At 38.5% G+C, this 13,300-nt stretch overlaps 1 protein-coding gene across 4 annotated transcripts in view; it reads left to right on the top strand.

Annotated features, from left to right (window-relative positions):
- The window catches only part of LOC138947637 (eukaryotic translation initiation factor 4B-like), a 46,468-nt gene extending 33,981 nt beyond the window's left edge, over positions 1–12,487 (top strand). For 3 of the 4 annotated variants that reach the window (XM_070319146.1, XM_070319147.1, XM_070319144.1), the window contains 2 exons: positions 5,395–5,461; positions 6,512–12,487. In XM_070319146.1, the coding sequence (XP_070175247.1) occupies positions 5,395–5,461; positions 6,512–6,580 (136 nt within the window). In that variant the 3' untranslated portion in view covers positions 6,581–12,487. The remainder of the gene's footprint in view (positions 1–5,394; positions 5,462–6,511) is intronic. The other variant, XR_011449738.1, reaches the window with a different exon arrangement.
- Positions 12,488–13,300: the final 813 nt, after the last annotated feature.

Genomic DNA, 13,300 nt, shown 5'->3' with positions numbered 1-13,300 from the left:
AGGAAATTTTATTTTAATCATAATTTTTATATTTTTAATTTTCAGAGCTTGTTTTTAATCTGAATATAACATATGTATGTTTTTGGAATCAGAAAATGATAAAGAATAAGATGAACGTAATTTTGGATCGTTTTATAAAAAAATAATTTTAATTACAATTTTCAGATTTTTAATGACCAAAGTCATTAATTAATTTTTAAGCCTCCAAGCTGAAATGTAATACCAAAGTCCGGCCTTCGTCGAAGATTGCTTGGCCAAAATTTCAATCAATTTTATTGAAAAATGAGGGTGTGACAGTGCCGCCTCAACTTTTACAAAAAGCCGGATATGACGTCATCAAAGACATTTATCCAAAAAATGAAAACAAGTCGCGTAAGGCGAAATTACTACATTTAGTCAAGCTGTGGAACTCACAGAATGAAACTGAACGTAGTCCGCCGCTAGTGCAAAAGGCAGTGAAAATGACGAGCCTGTTTGACGCGGTAGCACTGTGCTTCGTTTTAACTTTCTCAGCGTGTTTTTAATCCAAACATATCATATCTATATGTTTTTAGAATCAGGAACCGACAAGGAATAAGATGAAATTGTTTTTAAATCGATTTCGGAAAGTTAATTTTGATGATAATTTTTATATTTTTAATTTTCAGAGCTTGTTTTTAATCCAAATATAACATATTTATATGTTTTAAGAATCAGAACATGATAAAGAATAAGATGAACGTAAATTTGGATCGTTTTATAAAGAATTTTTTTTTTTTACAATTTTCAGATTTTTAATGACCAAAGTCATTAATTAATTTTTAAGCCACCAAGCTGAAATGCAATACCGAAGTCCGGCCTTCGTCGAAGATTGCTTGGCCAAAATTTCAATCAATTTGATTGAAAAATGACGGTGTGACAGTGCCGCCTCAACTTTTACAAAAAGCCGGATATGACGTCATCAAAGATATTTATCGAAAAAAAGAAAAAAACGTCCGGGGATATCATTCCCAGGAACTCTCATGTCAAATTTCATAAAGATCGGTCCAGCAGTTTAGTCTGAATCGCTCTACACACACACACACACACACACACACACACATACACCACACCCTCGTCTCGATTCCCCCCCTACGTTAAAACATTTAGTCAAAACTTGACTAAATGTAAAAAGACAACAAGTCGCGTAAGGCGAAATTACTACATTTAGTCAAGCTGTGGAACTCACAGAATGAAACTGAACGTAGTCCGCCGCTAGTGCAAAAGGCAGTGAAAGTGGCGAGCCTGTTTGGCGCGGTAGCGATTGCGCTGTGCTTCATAGCACGCTTTACTGTACCTCTCTTCGTTTTAACTTTCTGAGCGTGTTTTTAATCCAAACATATCATATCTATATGTTTTTGGAATCAGGAACCGACAAGGAATAAGATGAAATAGTTTTTAAAACGATTTCGGAAATTTAATTTTGATCATAATTTTTATATTTTTAATTTTCAGAGCTTGTTTTTAATCCAAATATAACATATGTATATGTTTTTGGAATCAGAAAATGACGAAGAATAAGATGAAATTGTTTTTGGATCGTTTAATAAAAAAATAATTTTAATTACAAGTTTCCGATTTTTAATGACCAAACTCACTCATTAGTTTTTAAGCCACCAAGCTGAAATGCAATACCAAACCCCGGGCTTCGTCGAAGATTGCTTTGCCAAAATTTCAATCAATTTGATTGAAAAATGAGGGTGTGACAGTGCCGCCTCAACTTTTACAAAAGGCCGGATATGACGTCATCAAAGGTATTTATCGAAAAAATGAAAAAAACGTCCGGGGATATCATACCCAGGAACTCTCATGTCAAATTTCATAAAGATCGGCCCAGTAGTTTAGTCTGAATCGCTCTACACACACACACAGACAGACAGACAGACAGACACACACACACACACACACACACACACACACACACATACACCACGACCCTCGTCTCGATTCCCCCCTCTATGTTAAAACATTTAGTCAAAACTTGACTAAATGTAAAAACGTCCGGGGATATCATACCCAGGAACTCTCATGTCAAATTTCATAAAGATCGGTCCAGTAGTTTACTCTGAATCGCTCTACACACGCACACCTACACACAGACACACATACACACACACACACACACACACACACACACACACACACACACACACACACCACTCGTCTCGATTCCCCTTAAAACATTTTGTCAAAACTTGACTAAATGTAAAAAAGAGAAGAAAAGAAAAGAGTGAGAGAGATAGACTGAAATTCACAAAGGGGGGGTGGGGGGCTTCTCCGTGAAAAAATTAGTCCTGCCACAAACAAAATGAACTCAGCAGCCACTAACAAAGTATACAAATAGAAACTACAAGTACAAAAACAATTTTATTCTCATACGAAGGCCTTGAAACAGACAATCTTGTTGGGCTCAAGTCTATCATGTCTTGATGATGGTTTTAGCATGTTTCTGGCATCGGACAATGTTTCATTATAGGAATTGAGGATTAAAACAAAGAGTGGCAGATTAAAAATCTTCTTTAGGTAAGACTGTGATCTTAATGAAACATTGAGACACCAATATGATTATTGTGGAGCTAGCTGAAGTAAAACTTGACCAACACACTTGTGCACACAGCACACAATGATTTTAACCAAACTTCTTGTTAAAGTTAAACATGTGCACATTCCTTGTCATGTGAACACTCAACCTCCATGTCAACCATCACAGATCTGCCCAGGCTTTTAGGTTTACACAGAATGATAACATCCTTCCACCTCAACACATACAACAAATCATCCAAAACGATCCAATCATATAAAACGATCCAAAATTACAAACACGCTCAGAAAGTTAAAACGAAGAGAGGTACAGAAAAGCGTGCTATCCCGCTCAGCGTGACCATTACCGCACTATTCTGGCTTGTCAATGTCACTGCCTTTGCCACGAGCAGTGGACTGACAAAACTACGAGTATGCGGTCTTGGTGAAAAATGCAGTGCGTTCAGTTTTATTCTGTGAGTTCGACAGCTTGACTAAATGTAGTAATTTCGCCTTGCGCGACTTGTTTAATTTTTTTTTTACCAGCGGTCAGAAATGTCATGGCCTTAAAAGAGTACAGGTCCATGGTTGGTCTTAAGGGGCAAAGTTGGTTTGGTTAGTCACCATGGTTAGACTTAGGGGTCCATGGTTAGACTTAGAGGTCTAACCTTTACATGAACACTATTAGATGAATGAGTAAATGTTCCTTTGTCAGTTAGTGGTATGCTGGCTGAATTGTTGCTTGGTTTTGGAGAGTTAAATTAGCAAGTAATAAACATGTAGAACTTAACTGATCAACTCTAAGCCTGCAGTGTAATGACAGTTTACTGGTATTTGTATGCTCTGTACCTAACTGAATCTAGATGTCGTTTTAGGCGTTTCATTGTACCTAGCTGAATCTAGATGTCGTTTTAGGCGTTTCATTGTACCTAGCTGAATCTAGATGTCGTTTTAGGCGTTTCATTGTACCTTGCTGAATCTAGATGTCGTTTTAGGCGTTTCATTGTATCTAGCTGAATCTAGATGTTGTTTTAGGCGTTTCATTGTACCTAGCTGAATCTAGATGTCGTTTTAGGCGTTTCATTGTACCTAGCTGAATCTAGATGTTGTTTTAGGCGTTTCATTGTACCTAGCTGAATCTAGATGTCGTTTTAGGCGTTTCATTGTACCTAGCTGAATCTAGATGTCGTTTTAGGCGTTTCATTGTACCTAGCTGAATCTAGATGTCGTTTTAGGCGTTTCATTGTACCTAGCTGAATCTAGATGTTGTTTTAGGCGTTTCATTGTACCTAGCTGAATCTAGATGTCGTTTTAGGCGTTTCATTGTACCTAGCTGAATCTAGATGTCGTTTTAGGCGTTTCATTGTACCTAGCTGAATCTAGATGTTGTTTTAGGCGTTTCATTGTACCTAGCTGAATCTAGATGTCGTTTTAGGCGTTTCATTGTACCTAGCTGAATCTAGATGTCGTTTTAGGCGTTTCATGGTTCCTAGCTGAATCTAGATGTTATAGGTGTTTCATTGTTCCTAGCTGAATCTAGATGTCGTTTTAGGCGTTTCATTGTACCTAGCTGAATCTAGATGTCGTTTTAGGCGTTTCATGGTTCCTAGCTGAATCTAGATGTCGTTGTAGGTGTTTCATGGTTCCTAGCTGAATCTAGATGTTGTTTTAGGTGTTTCATTGTTCCTAGCTGAATCTAGATGTTTTAGGTGTTTCATTGTTCCTAGCTGAATCTAGATGTTTTAGGTTTTTCATTGTTCCTAGCTGAATCTAGATGTTGTAGGTGTTTCATGGTTCCTAGCTGAATCTAGATGTTGTTTTAGGTGTTTCATTGTTCCTAGCTGAATCTAGATGTTTTAGGTGTTTCATTGTTCCTAGCTGAATCTAGATGTTGTAGGTGTTTCATGGTTCCTAGCTGAATCTAGATGTTTTAGGTTTTTCATTGTTCCTAGCTGAATCTAGATGTTTTAGGTGTTTCATTGTTCCTAGCTGAATCTAGATGTTTTAGGTTTTTCATTGTACACAGATGGATTGAGTTCAGCACGGCCACACTGCTCTAATGTTGTGTTTATCAGCTGTTGCTCGATTGATCAATAATGGCTAGTTGAAAGGACAATACGTACAATGTGTACAGAGTAGGTGTAGATTTTGAAGTACTGGATTTACAAAAGCCAATAGAGAGATGGCACTAGAGGAAAGGGAAAATGTTCAGTAAATACCTAGTACAGTCGAACCTGCCCAAACGACCACCTCTTGAAAATGACCACCTGTTCAAAACGACGACCCTACAAGGGTCCCCAACAGGCTTTTTCTCTCTATAACGACCACCTCTTGAAAATGACCACCTGTTCAAAACGACGACCCTACAAGGGTCCCCAACAGGCTTTTTCTCTCTATAACGACCACCTGTCTATGAAGACCACTTTTGGTCTGAAGTGTGAAGTCTCTACACGTCTAAATTTGAAGGTCACGCTAGTTTTCAATGTCAGTTTTTTGCATGTTGAGGTCCGTAGAAAAAGGCCGTTAGAAGGAAGATCAACTTCCAAGACTGTAAGACTGATGGTGCGTAAACATGTTGAGTGGAGTGTGACAAGGGGGATAATGTTGGGACAATACCTGTTGAGTGGAGTGTGACAAGGGGGATAATGTTGTGACAATACCTGTTGAGTTGAGTGTGACAAGGGGGATAATGTTGTGACAATACCTGTTGAGTAGAGTGTGACAAGGGGGATAATGTTGTGACAATACCTGTTGAGTGGAGTGTGACAAGGGGGATAATGTTGTGACAATACCTGTTGAGTAGAGTGTGACAAGGTGGATAATGTTGTGACAATACCTGTTGCTGTGTTTGCACAGAGCCAAGGAGAAGCACCTCCCCAAGTCAATAGAGGACATGCCCAAAGCCAAGGAAGGTCCAAGCAAGGTAAGTTGCTTCTTGCCTTTTAAATAAATTCTTTCTCAACAGTGTATCAGTTCTTTTTTGGACACTCAGATCAGGAGTTCACGAGTCTTGTTATTGTTATTTTGTTTTGTTTTAATTAAGGAAAATAACAGATTTGATGGAAGAGTCAGAGCTTGTGAGACTGTTACAACAGATTGTTTCCTTGTCTTTGTTGATCAACATGTTTCAGTATAAGAGTGAAACCTTTTTTTTTGCTCACCATACTAAGACATTAGTCGTCGAACAAAAGAAAAGAAAAGGTGGTTCAGTTTAGTCTCCAGTAGTAGTGGAAGACTGGGGGTACAGTTTAGTCTCCAGTAGTAGTGGAAGACTGGGGGTACAGTTTAGTCTCCAGTAGTAGTGGAAGACTGGGGGTACAGTTTAGTCTCCAGTAGTAGTGGAAGACTGGGGGTACAGTTTAGTCTCCAGTAGTAGTGGAAGACTGGGGGTACAGTTTAGTCTCCAGTAGTAGTGGAAGACTGGGGGTACAGTTTAGTCTCCAGTAGTAGTGGAAGACTGGGGGTACAGTTTAGTCTCCAGTAGTAGTGGAAGACTGGGGGTACAGTTTATGCAAAGGTTGAAGAGAGTTGTGCATGTGTTATGTTGACTGGGATGAGGGAGAAGTCTCTTTATCGAGAATAGACTGACTCCAGAAATAGGTTTGCATGTGTTGTGAAAGTATAGGTGAGTCACTAGCGAGGGGTGTGCCTGAAACACGTGAACAAGGCGCACATATTGAAAGCTTGCCCCAATAAAAGCAAGGGTAGTCACTCTTATCACAATCCATACAAACCTGACAGTCATTTCCAAATATGGTGCTGCTGGTCACTTGACTGGACAGTACTAGTTCAGTGCATTGACTCTAGAATAGCTACTGTAAATGGGAGTTGCTGTGTTTTGAAATAACTGGCCTGGGTTCAGTGCATTTGAGTTACCTGCAGTTCAACTGGTAACTCTGGAAAAAGACTGACGGATAGTGGGAATGTTCTTTTGTTTTCAACACAAGATGACAAAATCGATGCATGCTTTCAGAACTGGGCGGACCACAACAAATTTGCGGCATTCATGGACGAGAACGAGAATGCAAGTGATGGGGATTAGAGATACCAGCCCCAACTGCCAGCTGAATATTGTCATCCTGTGAGAGATGGGATGCGGCCGTCACTGCTGTTCTGTCATAATCACCCAGCCCCAGACTACCTGGAAACACCGGTCTCTGCAAACTCTTCAGCCGTTATATTTCTCTCAATTTTAATGACTGTTTGGCAGGCTTTGTATCATGTCTTGTGCAGGTACAGGTTTCTGTAGGTTTTCTGTCTCTCTCTCTGCTACAGGGCTGCCCTTGGCATTCAACACATTCTCTGCTAGTGTTTTCAAAAGCTCAGTTTGAGAAGAGGTATCACTAGACTTGTTTAGATTTTACTCTTCCATTTCTATCGGAAAGCTCCTGTTCACAAATCAGTCATGACATTAATGTCCTACTGATCATAACTTCATAACTTTTTTTTTCTCAGTAAATTTAAGGAGAAACAGTTGATTTTTGACTCACATGCGAAGCAAAAGTGAGTCTATGTACTCACCCGGGTCGTCCGTCCGTCCGGAAAACTTTAACGTTGGATATTTCTTGGACACTATTCAGTCTATCAGTACCAAATTTGGCAAGATGGTGTATGATGACAAGGCCCCAAAAAACATACATAGCATCTTGACCTTGCTTCAAGGTCAAGGTCGCAGGGGCCATAAATGTTGCCTAAAAAACAGCTATTTTTCACATTTTCCCCATTTTCTCTGAAGTTTTTGAGATTTAATACCTCACCTATATATGATATATAGGGCAAAGTAAGCCCCATCTTTTGATACCAGTTTGGTTTACCTTGCTTCAAGGTCAAGGTCACAGGAGCTCTTCAAAGTTGGATTGTATACATATTTTGAAGTGACCTTGACCCTGAACTACGGAAGATAACTGTTTCAAACTTAAAAATTATGTGGGGCACATGTTATGCTTTCATCATGAGACACATTTGGTCACATATGATCAAGGTCAAGGTCACTTTGACCCTAATGAAATGTGACCAAAATAAGGTAGTGAACCACTAAAAGTGACCATATCTCATGGTAGAAAGAGCCAATAAGCACCATTGTACTTCCTATGTCTTGAATTAACAGCTTTGTGTTGCATGACCTTGGATGACCTTGACCTTGGGTCAAGGTCACATGTATTTTGGTAGGAAAAATGTGTAAAGCATGTGAGTCGTATGGGCTTTGCCCTTCTTGTACTTAGATGCAATCTAAGCTTATGTAGCTTCTTTTGAAGAGTTGTTTTGTTTATTCTGAAGTGGTAATAAAAAGACAAAATGACACACAAGCAGCCCACACGACATTGTGTGTTCCATGCTGGAGAATATGTTGAAAGCTGAGGGCAACCTCTTGACGGATTTTTCTCCTGCTGATGTAATTGAAAACCAGTTCTTGTGACTTTTTGTTGACATTTGTAATGTGATTTTATGGCATTTTAATCCATAATTGTAAATAGATGTAGAGTAGAGGCAGTTTTTGTTTCTGATTTAACAGAGACACACGCACATGCAAAATTCAACTTAGGTAGGGGAGGGTTTGGGTTTAATAATGCATGTAGTTTTGTACATGGTAAGGCAGCTTTCAGGTCACTTCTTTTCCTTCGTTGTGGAATGCATCACACAGAAGTGCAGTTTGTGTCAAGAGGATGCTATGTTTCTGTCACAATGCATGAACCATAACCGAGTGAGGCAGAGCACAACAGGCACATAATCATAATGCATGGCTCATCTACAAAGCGTGTGCTTTGGCATTATTTTGTTTTAGCTGTACATGTTGTTGGTTTTGTTGTTTTGTTTTAGAAAATCCATTTCTTCTTTTATAAGTTGCTTCATTTTTATAAAGTCAAAAGATACACACAAGCAAACTAGTTGGTGATGGCTATTTCTTTTTGTCATTTCTTGTTCACTTTATCAGTATCTCAGTCATCTTCATTAGCCTCTGAGTTGATATCAGACATTCACACATTTCATTGAGTTGATATCAGACATTCACACATTTCATTGAGTTGATATCAGACATTCACACATTTCATTGAGTTGATATCAGACATTCACACATTTCATTGAGTTGATATCAGACATTCACACATTTCATTGAGTTGATATCAGACATTCACACATTTCATTCATTGCAGTCCATTTTTCATTATTTATGGATGACTGTTTTTTTGCTGTGCTTAGTTATGTGAGTTGGTTGTTTGTGAACAGGTACGTTATATGGCATTTTGCCTGGGAAGGCATGAGTGCAGAGCTCTCAGGTGGTGCACAAGACAAGACAGGTTCATCATTGGAATGTTTTATTGTAGACAAAACACACTGTTTAAGATATGATGAACCATTCCAATAAGTGACCTTTCTTGCATTTTGCTCTTGATTTTGGAACGGTGACAGCTTACCTGTTGTGGATTTCTCAGTTGGTGAAATATCAGAACCAGTTTCCATGGTTGCCTGCCTTTTAAAAAAGAAAGAACTGTTTCCAAACTGGCCTTCAAACAGGGTGGCGTCTCATTCTGACAAAGACTGTGCAGTCTCGAAAAAATGATGGAATGTTTTCCTTGCATATATTTCATTTTAAATGACACCTTTGCAGGGTGTATACACTTGCTTTCCAGTGCAAGTGACCGTGCAGTTGGAAGTTTTCTTTGATTTTTTCTTTATATAGACTAAAACTTTTGTTTTTCCTTTAGAAGGTATAGAACCCCCCACGGGTTAGGGGGAGTCCCATATTGGTTGGGACGAGAAAGAATTTACCCGATGCTACCCAGGATGTCGTAAGAGGCGACTAACGGTTCTGTTTCTCCTTTTACCCTTGTTGAGTGTTTCTTGTATAGAATATAGTCAATGTTTGTAAAGATTTTAGTCAAGCAGTATGTAAGAAATGTTAAGTCCTTTGTACTGGAAACTTGCATTCTCCCAGTAAGGTCATATATTGTACTACGTTGCAAGCCCCTGGAGCAATTTTTTGATTAGTGCTTTTGTGAACAAGAAACAATTAACAAGTGGCTCTAGCCCATCTCCCCCCTTTCCCCTATCCCATCTCCCCCCTTTCCCCGTCGCGATATAACCTTGAATGGTTGAAAACGACGTTAAACACCAAATAAAGAAAGAAAGAAGGTATAGATACTTATTTTAATATTGTGTACTATTCTTTTTTCGTCTGTGAGTTCTGAAAATCTATCCATCTTTTTTTTTATCACTTTGTGAGGACTGGTACGGTACATGTTCTTGTGTTTGATTAGATTTATTCTTGTAACTTCTTTTGAGCTGTGCATCATGGAATCAAAAATTGATACTTTCAGTCAGAAAGGCAACTTGTTTTTTCTTCTTTCATTCTTTTTTGTGTGTGGTCTATCTTGTTATTATTCCCGTTATTTAATTTTTGGTTTAGACTTTAGTTTCAAATCTTGTAAACATCATAATTGTTATGAAAACAGCCGGCATATGATTTAATTTCTTTTACCCTTGAACATTCAGCTGAACCTAATCAGACCATCATCTTGATTTATCCTTTTTACATTTAGTCAAGTTTTGACTAAATGTTTTAACATAGAGGGGGAATCAAAACGAGGGTCGTGGTGTCTGTGTGTGTGTGTAGCTAGAGCGATTCAGAGTAAACTACTGGACCGATCTTTATGAAATTTTACATAAGAGTTCCTGGGCATGATATCCCCCGACGTTTTTTTTCATTTTTTCGATAAATGTCTTTGATGACGTCATATCCGGCATTTTGTAAAAGTTGAGACGGCACTGTCACACCCTCATTTTTCAATAAAATTGATTGAAATTTTGGCAAAGCAATCTCCGGACTTTGGTATTGCATTTCAGCTTGGAGGCTTAAAATTTAATTAATGACTTTGGTCATTAAAAATCTGAAAATTGTAATTAAAATTATATTTTTATAAAACGATCCAAAATTACGTTTATCGTATTCTTCATCATTTTCCGATTCCAAAAACATATAATTATGTTATATTCAGATTAAAAACAAGCTCTGAAAATTAAAAATATAAAAATTATGATTAAAATTAAATTTCCGAAATCGATTTAAAAACAATTTCATCTTTTTTCTTTTTTTTTTATTTTTTATTTTTTTTTATTTTTTATTTTTTTATTTTTTTTTTTTATTTTTTTTTTTTTAACAATTTCATCTTATTCCTTGTCGGTTCCTGATTCCAAAAACATATAGATATGATATGTTTGGATTAAAAACACGTTCAGAGAGTTAAAAAGAATAGAGATATAGAAAAGCGGGCTATCCTTTTCAGCGCAACCGCTACCGCGCTTTTCTGTATTGTTAATTTCACTGCCTTTGCCACGAGCGGTGGACAGACGATGCTACGAGTGTACGGTCTTGCGGAAAAAATGCAATGCGTTCAGTTTCATTCTGTGAGTTCGACTGAGCTTGACTAAATGTATTTTCGCCTTGTTTTAAATTTTTTTTTTTAAATGAAGGCCAGAAATCAGACCCTGCTACATTTTGCCCCCCCCATTCCTTGTGCACATGAGCCACATGCATTTTCCTTCAGTGTTGAAATGTGGCTTGCATGTTATGCAGTTGAACACAGGGATGTGAACACCTAGATTTCATGAGTTATTTTTCATGTATTCATGTGTCTGTTTGTTGTTCGTGTGTTGGAAAGGAGGGAACAGCTACTTTGCTTGTTTCTGTGTTCACAATATCAGACTCTTTTCTTTTTTTTGTGTGTACATATAAATATGTGATCATTTTGTTGTTATTCTTTTACTTAAATGTCTGTGTGATTTGAGGAATGCTTTAAAGGATGCTTAGGGAAACTTGTACATTTTTCTACAGCGAATGTATTTTAAAATAAACTCAGTCCTCGCCACTTACTGAGTTGTTTGGGAGTAAGTGACAATTGGTTTGATGCTCTCTTGTGAGTGACACACCCAGTCATTTTGTAGCTTGCTTCATTTGCATGTGAATGGACATTTTGAACCAATGTTTGTGGTGGCATTATTCAATATTGAGGTTTGCGTGGGGGGGGGGGGGGGGGGGGGGGGGGGGGGGTGGTGTTGGGGATGGTGCAAGTAGGCGTCAAATGAAGAAGCAAATTTTGTGTACAGAACCATCCATTGGCAGCGCATCAGCATCATTGTTTGTGCATGGTGATGAAGTGTCTATGTTCAGCGTCATTTCCGTCTCATAATCATGTGTCAACAGTGTCAAGTCCATTTTGTTCTGTCTGTGAAAAGATCCCTTGGTGTGATGATTACGAGTGGGCAATACGTGGACATATGTAATTATAAATATGATCTTGGTTCATAATTAGGCATGCTTGCTATCTGTGGTTCATATATGTGCATCATATGTAGTCGGATATTGCGTTTGCGTGTGCTCCTCTTGTTTGCAGTTAGCTGTTGCGTGTGTTCTTTACTTCAGATGTATGGTCAGTTTCGCTGAATGGCTTCCTCGAGTATTCACTTTGACTCACGAAGTTCTCTTTGGTAGATTGTTGCATCTTCAATTTGTATTGTAGCTTTGCAGTTTTTAAGGAACTGCTGATTTCTGTTGTGTTTGTTTCATGTTTCACAAGCGGACTGTTAAGCAATTTGATTCTGTAGTACTTCGTGATTTTTGAGGGTCTATTTGATGGTCTCAGTTGTTTCGGTTGAGGCGTTTCATACTCAGTTCCTTAAGTTTAGTCTTCCTTTCCGTATGTTTTCTTGCAATGTAGGCGGTCCTCTTTTCACATCAGTTGATTTGTTTCTTGATGAGTTGTATGCGTGTTATGTCCATTTAGAAAGTCATGCATTTGTCTGTCACACCGTCTGCTGTAAAAATGTGTACATGATATCATACTGCATGAGAACTTGATTGGGCTCCATCTGCCTGATGGTAAAGAGACTGTTTAATCTGCCATGAGTGATTTTCTTTTCGTGGTCTTTTATTATAATAAAAGAAGAATGGCTACTCTGTGTTTGTGTGAAAATGCTTTGATCTCAGTTAAAAATATCCACATACAGACCTGGGAACCCATACGATTTCGCCGTATTTTGTACGCATGATTGTCGAGAATACGCTCAGTACGGTCAGTGGGAAAAAAATACGACGAGAAAAATTCCTAGACTACTTTTCTTCACAAGCCCATCCTGAAGCCGATCCAGAATTTTGGCACATGATTACGTCACTATATTAGCCGCCGTCGAAAAAAATATAATCGGATCGTGTCAATCAATCAAAACAACCAGGCAAACGGAAGTACGGTATTTGGCGAAATCGGCTCCGAGAATAAACAAGTGAAACAAAGAAGAAAAGTGAAAAAGTTTGAAGAAAAATATCACACACACACACACAATTTGGAACCAACACACACATGTAGTCCCGCCCGGAATAAGCTTTTTTGGGAACATTTACGACTTTTGCGCACATTTCGAGCAGACGAAAACACAACATGGCGGCTCTCGCTCCTCCAACTATCGCGAGACACAAAAAAACCGAAATCTCGCGCGCGCGAAATCCTGATACATCCGGTGTTTCTCTGTACGCTTGTCACGACGACTTGTTGACAAACGAAGATTCGCGAAAGAAAGAGAAAAGCGCCGAGTCTTGAGTAGAGAGCTAATAAAGTACCGGTAATCGCTAATCGAGCGAAATGAAAATCCGCGGCGACTTCCATTAGGTGAATGCTATTCAAGTTTAGGCAGCATCTTTTTATAAGCCGCAATGCGATTTGTTTTTTAAAAAGTCGCGGCTTGTAGTCCGTCAAATACGGTACAGTTTTTG

Source organism: Littorina saxatilis, linkage group LG14, assembly GCF_037325665.1.
Source record: "Littorina saxatilis isolate snail1 linkage group LG14, US_GU_Lsax_2.0, whole genome shotgun sequence".
Classification (NCBI taxonomy): Eukaryota; Metazoa; Mollusca; class Gastropoda; order Littorinimorpha; family Littorinidae; genus Littorina; species Littorina saxatilis.
The sequence above is the reverse complement of the archived record's forward strand: the minus strand, read 5'-3'. Positions and strand labels throughout refer to the sequence as shown.